An 18,410-nucleotide genomic window follows, 5' to 3' on the forward strand; every position below is an offset into this window, starting at 1 on the left:
CAAGTTTCACCGCCACGTGTACAGAAGGTGACAAGGTAGTTCTTAGGGCCTGTCTGGTTACGCCGGTTTTGCCGGGCGTTTTGGTGATATATTGGGTAAAGCGTCGTAACAAGGGGTGCGCGGCAGCTAAGCTCAGAGGCTTGCCTGAATATGGATGGAACCGGAGGCTCTATTGAACGCTGGGCGACGGAGTCGCGTCTCCGCAAGGAGCTGCTGGTCGTCACTTAGGCAGTCAGCAAGCCAACGAGCTCCGCGATCAGCGTCCTCGTCGCGTTTTCGTACACCAGATAGAGGAGCTGGGGGCGTACTGACGTCGGCTGAGGCGACGCTTGCTGCAACACCAGCAATTAGGCCAGCTACTGCAAAAGTAGCTGGTGTTTAGAGCTTCATGTTGGACGAGATCACGTGCAAAACAGAGCAAAACGGAGGCTTCTGGTATTTAAAATGACCTCTCGAAACTGGAGGCTCCATTTGGCTTAAAGCAGTAGATTGTGGGTATAATAAGCACTAAACCAGGATGCAATCCTTAGTGGCAGCACTAACAAAATGGCATCCTCAGATCTACCGGCAAAACCTCCGTTTTACCAGACACGAGCCCCATCTCATCTCCGTTTTCAAAACGCTGCCTAATTGGGACGAAACGGCCGGCAAAACTGGTGTACCAGACAGGCCCTTACACATTCAGAGTTGATATCGACCGTCAATTAGTTCACAATCTAATGTTCGTGCATAAAGCTGTGCACACTAGTGTGCGCAGACACAGCATCTATAGCTATACTGGAGTCTCCAGTCTTTCCTAGTCTATGATAAGATGTAGGTGTGCAGGGATGTTTAGTTTGTTGTCAGATTGGATTGGGTTGGCTGAAACTTGGAAGCAACTCCGGGAAAATTACGCCACCACTATGTTACGAACTTTGGAAGGATGTAAATGTCCGTACGTCGGATCTTGAACGATTTGTGTGCTACCGTATAATTACGTCCGAATGGCCGAGCGCTAGTAGGGGACCCACCTCCACGAAGCTTAACGATGTTAAGAGAGGCCACGTAACCTTGGAAGCTGGACGAGCCACTCCTATAGGGTGACTGTTATCCTAACCCATCGCATTCGGTGCGTACCGTCCCCTGTTAGCGTTCGGCCATTTGGATAGAGTCATACGGTGATTCTGCTGATAAATTAAAGCCGTACAGCGCACCTGCTACGTTAGGAGTTTGTGATATGTTGGCTAGGTACCTAGGTACCGAAGCACAAACAAAAAACCGCACCATGCGTACTATCGATTACAGCTTTCGGTTTGCAGCTCGAGCCTTCACCATAAGCGGTGGCTTCAGCCAAAAAGAATATGTTTCTTGGGCCATCCAGTCTTTGCATGTTTCGACAAGCTCAAATTCGAAGTCCCAAATCAAATGGCTCAAAGCAAGCTTCAACTCGTACTGTGCCAAGCTGTAGAGGTGGATTAGATCCGTGCATAACGATGACCGGGGGGATGGACTCACTTTCTCCCAAGGCAAGCGCGTGGTCCGACAGAAAATGGGTTGAAAGCCTTCTTGTCATCTTTCTCGAATTTCGGGGCACCTTCAGGTAACCATCTCTCCGGGGCGAACTCATCTGGTCGCACAAAATTCCGTGTAGAGTGAAACATCGGGTAATGGAGAATCATCACCGTAGTACCAGGATGAACATACTCGCCGCAGATCTTGGTTCCACCTGTGGAGACCAATCTCGCCAAAGTTTCTGGTGCGGCGGGATATATCCTCATGACTTCGTCTAGGGCTGCGCTAAGGTACGTCAACTTCGGTAGGGCCTCGATCGTCATCTCCTCTTTTGAACTGAAGTTGCTGTGGATCTCTTGCTTCAGCCTTTCCATGCATTCGGGATGCTTCAAAAGCAGATATAGGGTTCCCGAGAGCACAGTTGCTGTAGTCTCGGAACCCACAACCATGAAGAGTGCGGCGTTGCCGACCATTTGGTCCAAAGAAAGATGAACTTCCTTTTTGTCAGAGGAATCGATAATGAGGCCCCAAAGATCAGGGACGATCAGTCTTCCTTTCCAATCTCTCTCTGACTCTATCTTCGGCGAACTTCATATGCGCATCTCGCTTTGCCTTCATGGATTTTGGGACCAACAGGGGCAGTATTTTTGATGCGAACGGGATATGGTAGAAGACCACGATACGGATAGTGACGACTTTGATAGTCGCAACAATCACCCGAACCCAAGTGTTGTACTCCGTGTTTTCGAGTAGGCCAAGAGATGTACCAAAAGCCAAGTCGCCCATAACGTCGAAGGCCAAGAAATTAAACATGTCCACCATGTTTACTTCGCTCCCTTGGTCAGCTCGCGACTGCACAGCCGCTACCAATCTGTCGACATGCTTACACAGGAGAGGCTCTTGTTCCTTCAGTGCTCTGGTAGAAAATCCTTGGTTGAAGAGTTGGCGTTGCTGGCGATGCTTTTCATCATCCAAAACATCGATTAGGCCTGGTTCGCCTGACATCGGCGGAGGGTTGGCGAGAGGGTTCTTTGGCAGCGGCTTTCGAGGAGTGGAGTTACCTGTGCCATGGATATCTTCGAGAGTCAGCGTGTATATTCGCAGACAATGAGTAGGTACTAATGACCTTTCCATGCATCACTGGATGTGTAGCTCAGTTCCCAAGGGCTCAACCGCACAACTGGACCATATTGCTCGTGGAGGCGGTGCGCATCAAATACCGTAGAACCTCTCCATCTGGAGAGGATGCGGGGTATAGGTGATGCTCGCCATAGGAGCGGCCCCGGGTATTTTCGAAGTGGGTGAAACAGGATATTGTATGCTAGCCATCCAAACGTGGCCGAGATCTGGCCAAATTTAGAACTGCCGGACAATCTTCATTTTGAGAACACACTCACCGCTAGATAGAAGACACGAAGAAGGATCAGTAGGATGCTCATGCTGAGATTCGCTATACCCAAGTCTTACAAAGATGCTTCGAGAAAAAGTGTTGTGTTAACGAAAAGATAATGGACTATCGACAGGTTCATAATTATCTGCTTATCTTCATCCTTGACTGGCCGCTAATCATGTAACGGTAAGAAAAACTGCTATCTCGATTTGACGTCACGCGACACCTCCCTCGTGTTCGGTGTTTTTCTGGATACATGGCCAGGTATACGGCAGTTACTCGGCGTCTCTTCGCCAGCACTGTATGCAGCCCTAGACTTGATCAAGATAAGTAAAGAAAATATGTTCCACAAAGTATCCCATGTCAGGTCAATCTCTAATCTCTGTATCGCGGAGACTGTGAGTGGGTCCGTTTCGAGAGGATGCGGCGGTTGATCTAGCGTCATGTACGTTGAATCGCGTATCTATGTACATTGTATATAGGCACGGTAGCAATCATATCACTAGGAACAATCAATACGTCATACGATTCGACCTCTTCATTTGTCAAGACCTCCGTAAGGAATTGAGCCTTTTCGGTATGCACAGCCAATCCAACCAGTTCGTGCCCTCTGTGGTATTCTTTTGCCCACAGAGCAAAGCTCCAACAGAGGCGTACCTCGAGCAACTACAGAAGTACATTGTCGAAAATCCTTTCTTACATCCCTTCGCAGAGGCCATCACGTCGCTGAAAGACACATGGAGCACACTTTGCGAAGGCTATGCGGACATTGCGAAACTCAAGTCAGGCGAACGACATGCCGTTAGCCTGGAGCGATGGATCACCGACGGTATAGCTGGGCCTGTATCCAGCTCCATGTCTGGGATTCTGGCTTTGCCGCTATTAGTCGTCATTCAGATTTGTCAATACTTCCAGTTGCTGGAGTTGCACGATCTCACACATGAGCAAATGCTATCAAGTCTGAAGAACGGCGGGGGTGCGCAGGGATACTGTGGAGGTCTTCCTACAGCATTCGCTATTTCCTGCGCCAAAGACGAAAAAGAAGTGGTCCGTCTTGCCACTAAGGCTTTACGCCTAGCCTTTGCGGTGGGATCATTTGGTGAACTTGGCGACGACGAGTCGATAGAGGGAGCTACGACAATTGCGGTACGATTGAGAGCTTGTCAACAAGGAGATGAAATTCTACAGGGTATTCCTGGGGTAAGTCGCTTTTCCTTCGTAATTCCTTATGCGGTCTTTGCCTTCCTTGTGTCGTCGCCAGTTTCACCAGGTCATTATTCGGCCTGGCGATGGATGCAATCCACCATCATCTAGCTGTACCCTCTCTCATGTGATATTCCCATGCTTACAATACTCAGTGCTACATCTCGGCGATAACAGATCCAAGAACAATCAGTATTGTAGGCCCAGTGCACGAGCTCAAGAAAGTAGCCCAAAGAGCTCGTGACCAGGGTTTGCAAGTGACTGATATTCACATCCGCGGTAAAGTACACAATCCGGAGAACGCGCCTCTAGTCCAAGTGCTATTTGATATATGTCGGGAGCATGATGAGATGCAGTTGCCGGATGCGAGTCAGCTTCGAGTTCCCGTGCGATCGAACTTGAACGGCAAGCTGCTGATCGACTGTTCGCTGACACACGAGGCGATCAACACCATTCTTGCCTCTCGGTGCGAGTGGTATCGACTTTTGAAGGAGGTTGCGCAAGACCTAGCGGGAAGCGGTACTGACTGCCATACATTCGCTTTGTTTGGAATCGGTGACCCTGTCCCGCTGATGCCGTTCCACAATGCTCGCTTGCGGGTATCGAAGGTGGAAGCCCACACCGCTATTCAAGAAGCCAGGCTGGCTGAATACAAGTAGTGAGTCGCCCCAAGAGGATATGGATGAAGAGATCGTGACCCCTGTCTCACTTAAATTAGAGCCACACTAACGCATGACGCCAGCCCGGATGATGCCATCGCAGTCACTGGAGTTTCATGCCGACTCCCACAAGCAAACGACCTCGAAGAATTATGGCAACTTCTCGCCGCTGGCACGTCGACTTGCGAAGAAATCCGCCATGACAGGGTACCCATGCATGAGAGCTTTCGTGCTCTGCGGAATGACAAGGGGAAGCAGAAGTGGTTCGGCAACTTCATCGATGGAGTCGACGAGTTTGATTGGGCTTTCTTCCGTTCTAATGCTAAGGAGGCTGCTAGCATGGACCCTCAACAGCGAATTTTGTTGGAATTGACGTTCCAAGCTCTGGATTCCGCAGGGTATCTCCGCAGACATGTTCGCGAGAATGGAGACAGGGTCGGCTGTTTCATCGGAGCGAGTTTTATCGAGTACACGGACAATACTGGTGCTCACCCACCAACTGCATATACGGCAACGGGCACTATTCGAGCATTCCTGTGTGGGAGACTCAGCTACCACTATGGATGGACTGGACCGGCGGAAGTCATTGACACTGCATGCTCGTCTTCACTCGTCGCTATCAATCGCGCCTGCCAATCTATCTGGTCTGGCGAGTGCCCAATGGCTGTTGCTGGAGGAATCAATATCATATCTGGCATCCACAATTACTTAAACCTTGGAAAGGCTGGTTTTCTCAGCCCGACCGGTCAATGTAAGCCATTCGACCAATCGGCGGATGGATACTGCCGAGGCGATGGTGCTGGGATGGTCGTGTTGAAGCCCTTGAGACAGGCTTTAGCAGATGGCGACCAAGTATTAGGTGTCATACCGGGGTCATCCACAAATCAAGGCGGTCTGTCTTCGACTATAACAGTTACTCATCCACCAGCTCAAGTTGATCTGTATCAATCAATTCTCAAGAGAGCTGGGATGAGCCCAAATCATGTGTCATACGTCGAAGCTCACGGGACCGGTACACAAGCAGGTGATCCTCTTGAGGTTAGCAGCATCAGGGACGTGTTTGGTGGATCAGAGCGTCCTAATAAGATGTATCTCGGTTCCATCAAAGCCAACACTGGTCACGCAGAGTCGGCAGCAGGGGTCGCCGGACTGCTCAAGGTTATCGCCATGTTACAAAAGAAAGCAATCCCGCCCCACGCCTCATTCGATTCCTTGAATGCGAAGATACCCTCTTTGTATCCAGATAAGATTGTGATCGCAAAGAATCTGGAACCTTGGGAGGTACCCTTCAGGGCTGCCTGGGTCAACAACTATGGGGCGGCGGGAAGTAACGCGTCGCTCGTTGTTTGCGAAGGACCTCAGAAAGACATTGGCAAAGCGTAAGCTGGGACCTTGATCCTCGAGAAGCGAAGACTAACATGTTTGAACAGACAAGCTCGTTTGTGTGCGGACACTGCGTATCCCATCATACTATCAGCCCACTCAGTCGAGAGTCTCAAGGCCTTCGCAAAATCGCTGGGTTCTTACGTGAGTAAAGGGGATCTGGACCTCGCAAGCCTTGCTTATACACTCTCTGAGCGGCGAAAGCGACATCCTGTGGCATGGATGACTACAGTCTCCGAGATCGCGAGCCTCCAGGCCAAACTCTCTGCGGATATTTCACCATGCAACATAACCGCATCATCCAAACGTGTGGTGCTTGCATTCTCCGGTCAGAATAAGCAAACTGTTGGCCTTTCGGGTTCGTTGTACGAGTCTAATCCTAGGCTACGACACTACATCCATGAGTGCGATCGCATTCTCACCACACTTGGTTTCCCCTCGATTCTCTCAGCTATATTCCAAACCACCGCTATTACCGATCCAATTCTGTTGCAGACGGGTACTATGGCCGTCCAATATGCGAGTGCTAGGTGTTGGATTGACGCTGGTATCCAACCTGATTGTACCGTAGGACATAGCTTCGGAGAGCTGACAGCGTTGGCCGTGTCAGGTGTGCTCTCTATCGAAGATGCGCTCAAGCTCGTGGCTACTCGAGCCCAACTCATGGTAACTAAATGGGGTCCAGAGAGAGGTACCATGCTTGCGATCTTCGCGTCAGTCTCCATTGTCACACGCATTGTTGAGACTGTTGGGAGCAACTCTTTGGAGATTGCTTGCTTCAATGGCCCCAACAATCAGGTTGTAGTAGGAACCAAGACTGCAGTGGCGAACGTAGAGAAGTTGTTGGCTACTGGCCCCTCGTTCAAGGGTATCAAAAGTCAGAGAGTTGATGTCACTCACGGATTCCATTCTGTTTTCACTGAGCCACTCAGGGACGATTTCGCCAGATTCTTGGGATCATTGACCTTTATGTCGACTTCAATTCCAATCGAGCCGTGCACACAGGTACATACTAGTTCAATCACTGTTGAGCATGTTGTATCGCATCTCCGACAACCGGTCTACTTCGTAGACGCTGTTAGGCGAATAGAGGAGCGCCTAGGAGGATGCGTCTGGCTCGAAGCAGGATTCGACTCGTTTATCGTTCCGATGATCAAACGTGCGACTACCAGATCGGAGATGCATTCATTCCACGGCATCAAGACAGCTGGGGCTGATCAACCTACCGAGATTCTCTCTCAATGCACCATCGATCTCTGGAAGGAAGGGATCGACATCACCCCATGGCCTTTCATATCTCCATCCGATGCTGGTGTGGAGCCAATCTGGCTGCCGCCTTATCAGTTCCAGAAGACCAAAGCTTGGCTAGAGAACATTGATAGAGCTGCTGAGCTCCAACGGAATTTGGCTACTCTCACCTCACGAGAGCCCGAGGTCGCTCCTCTTCGTATTCCTGTTCGCCTACTACATCACGCGGGGTCTACTGGTCGTACGGAAAAGTTTGTCATCAACAGTTCGGCGAGTCGTTTCCGTGAGGTCATCAGTGGCCATGCAGTCAGAGGCCGGCCGCTTTGTCCCGCTTCCATGTATATGGAATGCGTAGCTATGTCGGCGCAGCTTCTGGGTGCAGATTACGGTTCCAGGTCATTGGTATTCAAGGACTTGTCATTTGAATCGCCATTAGGTGTCAATCCGGACCGCTACGTGAACCTGAACCTGGAGGAAACAGTCAAGAACAGTTGGAAATTCATCGTTTCGAGCTCCCCCGGTCCGGGAAGTAGCTCAACTCGTGCGACTGTTCATGGCAGAGGCCAAATGCTTCTGGTTGAGAACTCTCAATTTTCGACATACAAGCGACTTATAGCTGGCCGACTTGACTCAATTCGATCGAGTCCCAGTTCGGAGAAGCTCAACGGTGGACGGGCTTACAAGCTTTTCTCAAAAGTTGTTGATTACGCCGATTTCTTCCATGGGATCAAGAGCATCGTTATTGATAAGAATGAAGCCCTGGCTGATATTCGCATGCCAGACAGTCATCTTGGAAGGGAGGAGAGTACCGCAACAAAACATTGTGACACTATGTCCATCGATTCGTTTATTCAAGTCTCCGGTTTGCTTATCAACAGCAGTAAAGCTTGCCCTCAAGGTCAGGTCTTTGTAGCTTCGGGTGTCGAAAGCATTACGATGTCAAGGCTTTGCGACTTCGACACTTGCAGGGAATGGAACGTGTACGCGATTTTCAGTCTCATAGATGATGTGCATGCGACTGGCGATGTCTTTGTTCTCACCAAAGACGGCGAGGTAGCCATGACAGCCATTGGCGCTAAATTCCATCGTCTGGAGATAACTAAGCTTGAGCGAACGCTGGATGCGGCGAATGGATCCAAAATGAATTCGAAAGAGGCTTCACGTCCTTCTCTTCCCGGCCCCATTTCGTCTTTCCAGAGCTCCATGTCAACTTCCGTCAAAAGTGCTCTGGAGCTGACGCCCGACAACGATTCTGGTTTTTCTAGCGCTTCTTCTGTAGCTGAAGACGAATCTGACGACAGAGAGGTACCACTGAAGGCAATGATCTCTACGTACACTGGCGCACCGGCCGATTTCATTTCCTCGAACACCTGCCTTGGTGACCTCGGTATTGATTCACTCGCGTCGGTCGAACTATCCGATGAGATAAATGAGCGCTTTGGGAGATTGGTCTCGCCCGGCGAGCTTCTGACGATGACTTATGGTGCATTGAGCCAAATGATGTCTCCTGATGTCGCTAAAGTCAGCCAAAAGCCCATCATGCCATCCAGGAAGCAGGCGGCAACAACGTCACCACCAGCTTCTGAGATGGTTGAGAACAGTTCGCAATTTGGCCAGAGCAAAAATGCAGTTGCTGAACAAATGGAAAAAGACTCAGTCATTGATACCCGACGTGCCAAGTTGTTTGATCTCATGTCGGAGCTCTGCGGTGTGGACGTCAGTCATATTCAGGAACACCAATCTCTCCAGGACCTTGGATTTGATTCCCTTTCTACAACAGAACTTGGATCAAGTATATCCGACGAGTTCAATGTCGATATTGACAGCATCGACACTCTCCTCGACCTTTCCGTCAAAGAACTCATGCAGCTAGTTGGAATTGGTACACGGAATCCGAGCTACGAGCTCTCAAAGCCGCTAATCTCACCAGTGACTGTGACACCCACATGCGGCATTGACCAACCCGCAGGGATTACGGATCCATTCGAAGCTCTGCTGGCAGCAGAGTCTTCCCTCCAGGACTATGCAACGTCTTGTCATTTCACGGGATATCTCACGAAGGTAGCTGCTCGTCAAGACGAGTTACTACTTGCATATCTCGTTGAAGGGTTTCAAAAGTTAGGAATCGATCTCAGGGCCATCGGGACAGACCAGAATATCCCCGATTTTGCCTATCTTCCGAAGCACGTCAAGGTGGTGCAGAGATACTTCGAGATCCTCCAGAAGCATAACATTATCAAGGAAAAAGACCTCGGCTATGTCCGATCATCTGGTTCATGCGTTTTCCCACCTTCATCCCAGCTCTTGCGTAACCTTGTCGCCGATTATCCCCAATACAGCTGTGAGGCTGAACTTATGGCTCTCACCGGTCCGAAGATTGCAGAGTGCCTGACGGGTACCGAAGACCCCGTCAAACTCCTGTTTGGTACCAGCAAGTCGCAAGAAGTCGTTGGAAACTTCTACACCAAAGCTCCTATGTTTGCCACACTGACCGAAGTTCTTGTCAATTTCGTGGTTCGTTTATTGAGCAAGGCAAACGGACCCGTCCGTATCCTCGAGGTCGGAGCCGGCATGGGGGGAACTACTAAGCGACTTGGTGAGGCACTGAGCACTCTCGGTCATCCGATTGAGTATTTCTTCACAGACATATCCTCAACACTTGTCCGTAATGCATCTAAGAAGTTTAAGTATCCGTGGATGCAGTTCAAGACGGTCAATCTGGAGATTGAACCCCCCACAGACATGATTGGTAGATTCGACGTCGTCATCAGCACAAATTGCGTCCATGCGACGGTCAACAGGACTGATACTTGCCGTCGCATTAAACAGATGCTGAACTCGAACGGTCTGTTGGTGCTCTCGGAGATAACTACTATCTTTGACTGGCACGAGGCTGTCTTTGGATTGTTAGAGGGCTGGTGGTTAGCAAATGATGCTTCACATGCTATTCAGCCTCCAAACGTGTGGATGGACTTCATGCATCAAGCTGGATTCCCCAGTGCTACCTACTCTCAGAGTACAGTACCGGACTGCAACCTTCAACGACTTCTTATAGCCTCTGCACAGCAACAACCGGAGCTGCCTCGTCAGGAAGAACAGCCAACGGCTGGTGTCAAGACAGTTGTTTACAAATCTGTCGATGGAGTTGAGATTGAAGCGGATGTTTACTTGCCGAACCGGCCGCCAGCCAGTTTGATGCCTGTAGGTAAATAATCCTGCGCGCACGCTTCCGGTCTTGACTAACATCACAAAGCATTGATGATCCATGGAGGTGGGCACATGACACTGTCACGCAAAGCAGTCAGACCCTTGCAGACGAAGTTCCTGCTTTCGCACAACATTCTTCCCGTCAGTGTGGACTACCGCTTGGTTCCCGAGGTCAACGTCATAGAAGGGCCATTTTCAGACGTTCGAGATGCTTACTTTTGGATCCAGACGAAGCTATCTGCGATCACATCCAAACTTGGCATTTCAATCGACACAAGTCGCGTTGTCTCGATTGGTTGGTCCACTGGCGCCCATCTCGCTATGAGCCTTGCTTGGACGACCAGAGAGCTGAAGATCAAACCACCAGCTGCCATATTGGGTTTCTATGGGCCAACTGACTTTGAATCTGGGGCACTGGAGAAACATCACGGAGAAAAGCACTCAGGAGAGTTTCCTGTCCGCAGAATGCGACTGGAGAACATTATGCAGTCTTTGCCACGTATACCTGTGACAAACTATGGCACCATGGTGGATACTAGCCAACTGGGCTGGATTAAGCCTGGCGATCCACGCTCAGAGCTCATCTTTGCAGTACTTAAGGAAGGTATCGGACTCAATGTCCTACTCTATGGTCTTTCTCACGAGGCTTTGGCGCGAAAGCCCGATCCAGCGCTAGTTAAAGCGATCAGTCCCATGGCGCACGTACGAGACGGTTCTTATGAAGTTCCCACGTTCATCATCCATGGGTTGGAGGATGAGATCGTCCCGTTCAAGCCGGCCGAGTCATTCATAAAGGCGTTGAAAAAGTCTGGGGTCGAGTGTGGTATCTTGTCTGTTCCGGGTGTAAAACACATTCATGATTTGCATTTAAAGCCTGGCTGCAAGGAGTGGAGGGATCAAGTAGAACCGGGGTATCGTTTTCTTTTCGAGATTTTGGACGTTTCAATTTGAACAGCTCTATCCATGGGATATGGTATCTATAAGTCGCCACAGCAGATTCAATTTGTCCTTCGGAGCGCTTATCGTTTTTTTCTTCCGAGGGGAATAATAGATTTTGTGGTATTGCAGCGAATGAAAACATGAAGCAAACACTCTTACGTAGCCTCATTTTTCCGTCCATGAGATTGGTAAGCCGACAAGCAATCCTAGCTGCACCGTAGATACTTCACAACGTATCACCAGAAGCCGTTAGTGTGCCATACCCATGTTCTTATCACCACACACCGCCGATGAACCGCACGTACACGCCAGATCCAACATGTTATCTTTCTCGGACCGAAAACGAAACATAGCCGCTACACCTGCCGTCCGTGGGCGCTAATACCTCAAATAGGGCCGAAAAGACCGGCGAGCAGGTCGAACTAATCGCTCCTTCTTGTAGTCAGAGCCCGGTGACACACAGGATAGATCAAACCGAGTATATACACCTAAAATGACACGAACACTGTCAAACAGTAGCTAGCGGCTCAGTTGGTATTGCCGACACGTGAACGTTCTTACCCAATCACCTGTCAGATATCAGGGATGGTGGGAGGTCTTAAAGCTCAGGTGTAACCACACAAACATGCACTATCAGATCCTAGGTATCAGTGGGTACATCGTCTGCCAAATGATGCCGAACAATACGATTCGATCCTACTTCGGCCTTACTTGCACGAGAGCATGTACATATTGATAGCTTCTTGATCGGAGAACAAAAGAAATCTCATCCCACCGTCAATCATATCCCATCAGGTTGTACCACAACCTTGGAACCTGACACCACCACTCAACTTCGCAAATTACAGTAACCATTCATTTCTCCGAACATGGGCGGCATTCTTCCGGAAGATGGCAGAAGGAGGATCACCCAAGAAGAGGAAGATCAAATTTGGTCCTGGAACGACCGCCTCCCACCAACCCCGGATCAAACCATCACCCAAGTCTTCTCCGCACAAGTGGCTCGCTCACATGATGCGCCCGCCGTCGATGCCCCTGACGGTACGCTGACATATGCGCAACTCGACACCTACTCTACGCGCCTGGCGCTCCATCTCCGCTCCATACTCAACGACATCTCCCCCGATGAAATCGTGCCAATCTGTTTCGACAAGTCTACCTGGCTAATCGTCTGCATGATGGCCGTGTCGAAAGCGGGAATGGCGTATACAACGCTTGATCCCGGCAATCCAGCGGAGCGATTAAATGCTTGCCTTAGCACGATTACTCCTCGGGTGATGTTAGTAGAAGAGACATTTAGTGGGATGTTTTCTTCGGATGCAGGAATGAAGATTTTGGGGAATGTCCCTGAGATATGCAATGTCAATGATGTTAGTGGAAAGAAGACTGAGGTTGTTGACCTGCCAGTCGGTCTGCCGAGCCATCTTGCCTACGTTTGTTTCACATCCGGATCTACAGGGCTACCTAAAGTGGTCCAGCATACGCAAAGCAGTGCGGTTTCAAATGTGGTACATGGTCACGGTTACGAAGCTGGTAGCCGCGTTCTTAATTTCGCCTCTCAGGCCTTCGCAGCCAGCGTCGTTACCACGCTGAAGACGCTGTGTAACGGCGGTTTACTCGTCCTACCACCCGAGAAAGAGCGCATGGGCGGTATAGCGAACTTCATCACCAGAAAGGGGATCACGCGAACATTTCTTACGCCCACGCTGCTGAATCTGCTGAAGCCAGAGGAGGTGGCTTGCTTACAGTTCCTGACTGTAGGCGGGGAGGCCGTACCTCAGCGACTCATCGACATCTGGGCGCCGCGATTATCACTCGTCGAAGCGATTGGCATGACAGAGGGTGTGGGTATTGCTAACATGATTGACACGAGCGGGAAGAAGTGTCGAGCACGACAGTTCATGACGGGCTGTGCGTGGATCGTTGATCAAGATGATGCGGATACGCTGGCACCGATTGGCGTAACAGGAGAGCTGCTCTTTGAAGGACCGGCGCTGTTCCAGGGGTACCGTAATAACCCTGAAGCCAATGCGAAGGCGTTCATCCAAAAGCCGCCGAAATGGGCGAAACAGAGGAAGGAGGGACGTCTGAGGGCTTTGTTTCGGACGGGCGATTTGGCAAAGTATGTGGAGGATGGTGTGGTGCAGATTGTTGGGAGGGCAGATACGCGGGTCAAGTTGCATGGGCAGCGTTTTGAGCTGGGAGAGGTGGAGAAGTCGATGTTGGACTGTCTTCCGTTGGATGTGACCGTCGCAGCGGAGATTGTGGAGCCAGCGGGTGGTAACGGACCAATGCTCGTCGCTTTCATTCATGGTCTATCGGCGGACTTTTCCCACGAGGCGAAACAGTTGAGAGCGAGACTCGCAGCTACCGTTCCGGATTACATGGTACCGCGCGGAATCGTGGATCTTAAGGATCGACCGCTAAACCCGTCTGGAAAACTGGATCGAAAGATACTTCGCCAAAGAGCTGCTGAGATGCCGTTGATGGAATTGGTGAAGCATATCAACTCTTCGGACAAGGTCGCGCCAGTGACTTCGCAAGAGAAGACAATGAGTCGTCTGTGGGCTAAGGTGCTAGGTCTACCTGTGGAGTTCATCGGGTTGAATGATGATTTCTTCTACCTCGGAGCGGACTCTTTACACTGCATCAAGCTTATCGCAGAAGCACGGAGAGAGCAGGTCGGTCTCTCGATCGAAGATATCCTGCAACACAGATCTCTCCAAGCTATGAGCGGAGCGGCGGCCTTCGGGGTACAGATCCAGTCGACCAAGCCTGAAATTGAAGATCGAACGTATGCGATAGATGCTATCGCTCCGGATGTCGCACCAGAATCGGTTGAAGATGTTGCCCTAGCAACAGACTGGCAGGCTTGGTGTATAGCTCAGGGTTTGCTCAAGTCTCATGGCTGGCATGACTACATGATGTTCAAGTTTCCCAAAGCGCTGGATATTGAGAAGCTGCGAAATGCCTGCCAACAGCTCATAGACCGACACGGCCTTCTGCGAACGATGTTCGTTGTAAAGGCAAGACAGACGTTTCAGGTAATCATGAAGTCCAAAGCTTACCCCTTCAGCTTCACGGTGAAGCAATCGAGTGACGGCCAGAACGTGGACGAGGTTGTCAAGGAAACCATCCAACAGGATATAAAGCGACGCACTCAACTCGGCGATCCTTTGGTAAATTTCACGCTTGTACAAGGCACAACTGAAAACACTCATCAACTGATCCTTCGAATTTCCCACGCTCAGTACGATGCGCTCAGTCTCAACAAGCTGTGGCGATCGCTTGAAGCGCTATACTTCGCGAAGCCACTAGAAGTCGTCCCTTTCACCAAATTCTGCTCCGAAGCATCTCTGGCAAGCAAAGCATCCGAATTCTTCTGGAAGGAAGCCCTAGCCAACACCTCGATGAGCGAAGTGATCCCTCACACCCACCCTAGCGTGGACTACCCTATCAACAGAGCCGTCAAAACGTCCGTTCCATTGGTGGATTTGAAAGCATCAGGTTACACGAGCGCAACCACCGTTCTTGCCTCGTGGTCGGTCGTCCTGTCAAAGCTTACAGGCCATGATTCCGTCGTATTCGGATACATCATTTCGGGGCGACACCTGCCGATGGCCAATATAGCAGATGTTCTAGGTCCATGCATGAACATTCTACCTTTGCCTATCGATATCGCATCAACATCGCAAACCTCTTCGCTTCTCAACTCAGTCCAAAGCAACTACCTCAAATCACTCCAACATGGCCATCTTGGACACTATCGCATCATCGAGAGCTGCACCAGCTGGCCGCGGTGGACACGTTTCTCCACCGTAGTAAACCATCTTGGCTTTGAGATGAGCGACGTTGAACCACCGTTCTCTGAACTTGGAGGGTGCGAGTTTAGTGTATATGAGCCGGAGCATGACAAGGCTGATCTTTGGCTGCAAACCTCTGCTTGCGGTGATGATTTAGAGATCGAATTGAGATATTCGGCGGAGGCTTTCTCGGAAGATTGGGTCAAGGCGGTGTTGGACTACTTCGTCAGCGTGTACCAGCAGCTACCTACGGTATTGGAAAGCCAGCTGTCAGAGACGCTTCCTCAGTTCAGCGTGGCTGCGCCCCAGGATAGTCTGATCAATGCTCCACAGCCGATCAAAGAGAGCTCAAAGTCACCACCGGGAAATTCTAGTGATTTGGAAAAGATGGTCTTGTCAGCTTGGGACTCGGTTCTAGGATCGGATTTTAGATCACATCCCGGATTCACATATCTGACACCGTTCTACGAGATTTGGGGCAATGGAATCGCTGCTGCTGCTTTAGCTTGTGAGTACTCGAAGAAGGGCTTTCCCATGAGTAGTGAGGAGATGCTACGTTACCCATCTATTGCAGAGACTATCGCGAAGTTATCATCGTGGACGTAGAGCGATATTTAGCAATCAGTTGGCGTGTTTCTATAGCGCGTGGCTTACATATAGAAAGCTAAGGCAAGTGTACTAGTTTGCTTGATAACTTATCACCAATAACGTATCTTGCGAGTGAGTGGCATATCATAGTATAAATTATGTTCCTGCTGTGTGCGACTTTGTGCAACAGACTCAGGAACCAGTAGACCAAGACTTCCGCTCTGACTATTGGTTGGAGTACAATGTGCACAAGGATGGAAAACCAAAGTGCACGTCTACCTTGGTAATTACTGTCAGGTATTTATGATCCATGATTGGACATGGCGCTGTCAGTAGAGACAGAAAGAGCTCACAGGAGCTAAAGGATATAAGACTGACCTGTGGTGCGTCCAATTATCAGTCTACACATGAAGAGAGGACGCGTAAGGATACGTGCGACTACTTAGGAATGGTTCGATGTATGAGTTGAAAAAGAAATGCTAGATTGTTGGGAGTGAATGCTTGCATTCGATACAAGCAGCAAGCAGCAATCTGTTCTGCACTTAGCTCGCGCAACCTACCAAATCCACGCCTACACTGACAACGTTTGGAGTAGCTGAATTCAGTGTTGATACTTCCGCTGTAAGGGCAGATTGACAGCTAAAACGTCGATAAGCTTTCCCACGTGTTGTCAAACACTGCCCGAGCCTTGAACTATGTTGCTTCGATGCTCGGCGGCCTGGAGATACCCTGTAAAGAAAGTCATTATCATCTCAGGGGTCGCGTAAAACTACTTCGACCTCAATTGACAATGCCTAACAATTAGGTCCTAGCCACTGCCGATGTCGCTGACAATGCGGAGCACCACAGCTTGATTGCAACCAGCGCCACGGTTCAGCACGGCGAAGTGATGCGCAAAGTCGTCACACGAAGCCGTGCGCCCATTCATTCATCCTGGAAATGCTGGAGGCGATTTGAGATAGAACACTTGAAACTGGTGATCCATTTTTGGCAAGCAGGGAAGGCCTGTTGAAGAATTGAGCCAACGAGTCGCGCCGTAGCGGGAAGGATTTGTGGGTGTGAGCTGAATCGACCGTGGTCATACAGGGAGATGCTGTGTAGATCAATGGGCGTGTACCATGGGTACCTTGACATAGCGCTGGACGTCGCTCGGAAGCGCTGCTTAGTTATTTGATGTTTTACTGACGATTACGGCGAGATCCATTGTCGCCGCACGAGTGGTGTCACAATGGAGTAATCCTTCGTTTGGCGGCTTGTTCTCGGTCTCGTATGCCAGTCAGCTTTGCGTGACAATAATGTTGCTCGAAGGCGTCCCGATCGATGTCGACGGCTGTCGGATCCGAAGGTCTCAACGACTTTGTGTGGGTAGCATCGTGATGGTGATAAGCGCTACGGATGTCAAACTGGTCCAATCAGCTTGCATAAGTGATGCTCCACGGCAAAAAGCCGCCAAGGTCGGAAAATTGTAGAGGCCGCAGCTTCGAGGCCGCAGCCACCAATGGGACCCACAGTATCTCCTAGCAACAACAGTCAATATCTTTGGTGTGCGTGTGTAACGGTGGCTTCCTGAGACAAAGTGAACGTGCGAAAAAGAAATTCAATCACTTCGCATGAACTGGTACCGGGAGACACATGTGCAACGTGCGTCTACGGGAGAAGCACATGCAGAAAACGTTGCGGGCACACAGACTCCGCGGGAAGGAACGATATGGTTGCCTTAAGAGCCCGAATACCAGGATGTTTACCTTGGGGAAACGGCCTTGAGTCCGCGAGTCGGCCTGGACTCAACTCGCAACTGAGTGAATAGCTTTGCTCCCAGTCTGGATTTCCACAAACTCAGGTCGCGATGGGTCCGTGTCGCTTCTGGGGAGACGTCCGATGCTTCCAGCAAGTATACCCTGGCCATAGTCGAAGTATTAAGAGCTATCGGGTAGAGTCTCACAGGTACAGGCTGAAATGACGCTCCACACACTGTAGCCTCTTCTGGATAAGACAGTGGCTTGCTGATACAGATGGACGGGAAAGTTGAACCGCGAGTGGACGTCATCAAGAGGAGTAGTGGACGCTTGACAGGTGTGGAGGCGCTGAGATGCGGCCGGCAATATGGTCCAGGAGGAGTGGGTGTCTGGCAGATTTCACCACTTCTGTCTTCGTTGGGATCCAGAATCACATCGAAGAGCTGGCATTGCAAGGTCATTCGTTGATGGAAAAGGTCGAGACGATGGTGATCCTGGGGTCGAGAGTGTCTGTGCGAAGCGATTTGGCCGGGTTAAGGTGCCACTAGGCTCCATGTGGCGACCGTCGCAAATCTGTACTTCTTCAAGGGACACCATAACCACGCGACCACGCGACAATCGCGCGACGCAAAGCATCCGCAGCTGTGGACTCACGAAGTATGGATAGTCTAGTGATTAGTGACATTTCGGCACCTCTTCGTAGTCACCAAGTAACGTTGAGGAGCGGCAAAGCTGTGGGCGGCAAAGCCGAGGGCCGCATAGG

At 50.4% G+C, this 18,410-nt stretch overlaps 4 protein-coding genes across 4 annotated transcripts; 2 read left to right on the forward strand and 2 right to left on the reverse strand.

Moving 5' to 3' along the window:
• Positions 1-1,278: 1,278 nt before the first annotated feature.
• SNOG_07018 (hypothetical protein) lies at positions 1,279-1,964 on the reverse strand (the record flags this gene model as incomplete). Its single annotated transcript, XM_001797321.1, has 2 exons — positions 1,279-1,441; positions 1,495-1,964. 2 exons carry the CDS (start codon positions 1,962-1,964, stop codon positions 1,279-1,281), a joined length of 633 nt encoding a protein of 210 aa, XP_001797373.1.
• A 61-nt stretch (positions 1,965-2,025) lies between these two features.
• On the reverse strand, positions 2,026-2,930 carry SNOG_07019 (hypothetical protein; the record flags this gene model as incomplete). The annotated part of the gene is made up of 3 exons (XM_001797322.1): positions 2,026-2,567; positions 2,618-2,837; positions 2,889-2,930. The coding sequence occupies 3 exons, from the start codon at positions 2,928-2,930 to the stop codon at positions 2,026-2,028; spliced, it is 804 nt and encodes a 267-aa protein (XP_001797374.1).
• Positions 2,931-3,460: 530 nt separating this feature from the next.
• Positions 3,461-11,532, forward strand: SNOG_07020 (hypothetical protein; the record flags this gene model as incomplete). The annotated part of the gene is made up of 7 exons (XM_001797323.1): positions 3,461-4,027; positions 4,070-4,081; positions 4,333-4,742; positions 4,827-6,122; positions 6,174-6,491; positions 6,705-10,579; positions 10,628-11,532. 7 exons carry the CDS (start codon positions 3,461-3,463, stop codon positions 11,530-11,532), a joined length of 7,383 nt encoding a protein of 2,460 aa, XP_001797375.1.
• An 857-nt stretch (positions 11,533-12,389) lies between these two features.
• SNOG_07021 (hypothetical protein) lies at positions 12,390-15,929 on the forward strand (the record flags this gene model as incomplete). The annotated part of the gene is made up of 2 exons (XM_001797324.1): positions 12,390-12,953; positions 13,083-15,929. 2 exons carry the CDS (start codon positions 12,390-12,392, stop codon positions 15,927-15,929), a joined length of 3,411 nt encoding a protein of 1,136 aa, XP_001797376.1.
• Between the last annotated feature and the right edge of the window lie 2,481 nt (positions 15,930-18,410).

Source organism: Parastagonospora nodorum, assembly GCF_000146915.1.
Source record: "Parastagonospora nodorum SN15 chromosome Unknown scaffold_10, whole genome shotgun sequence".
Lineage (NCBI taxonomy): Eukaryota > Fungi > Ascomycota > Dothideomycetes > Pleosporales > Phaeosphaeriaceae > Parastagonospora > Parastagonospora nodorum.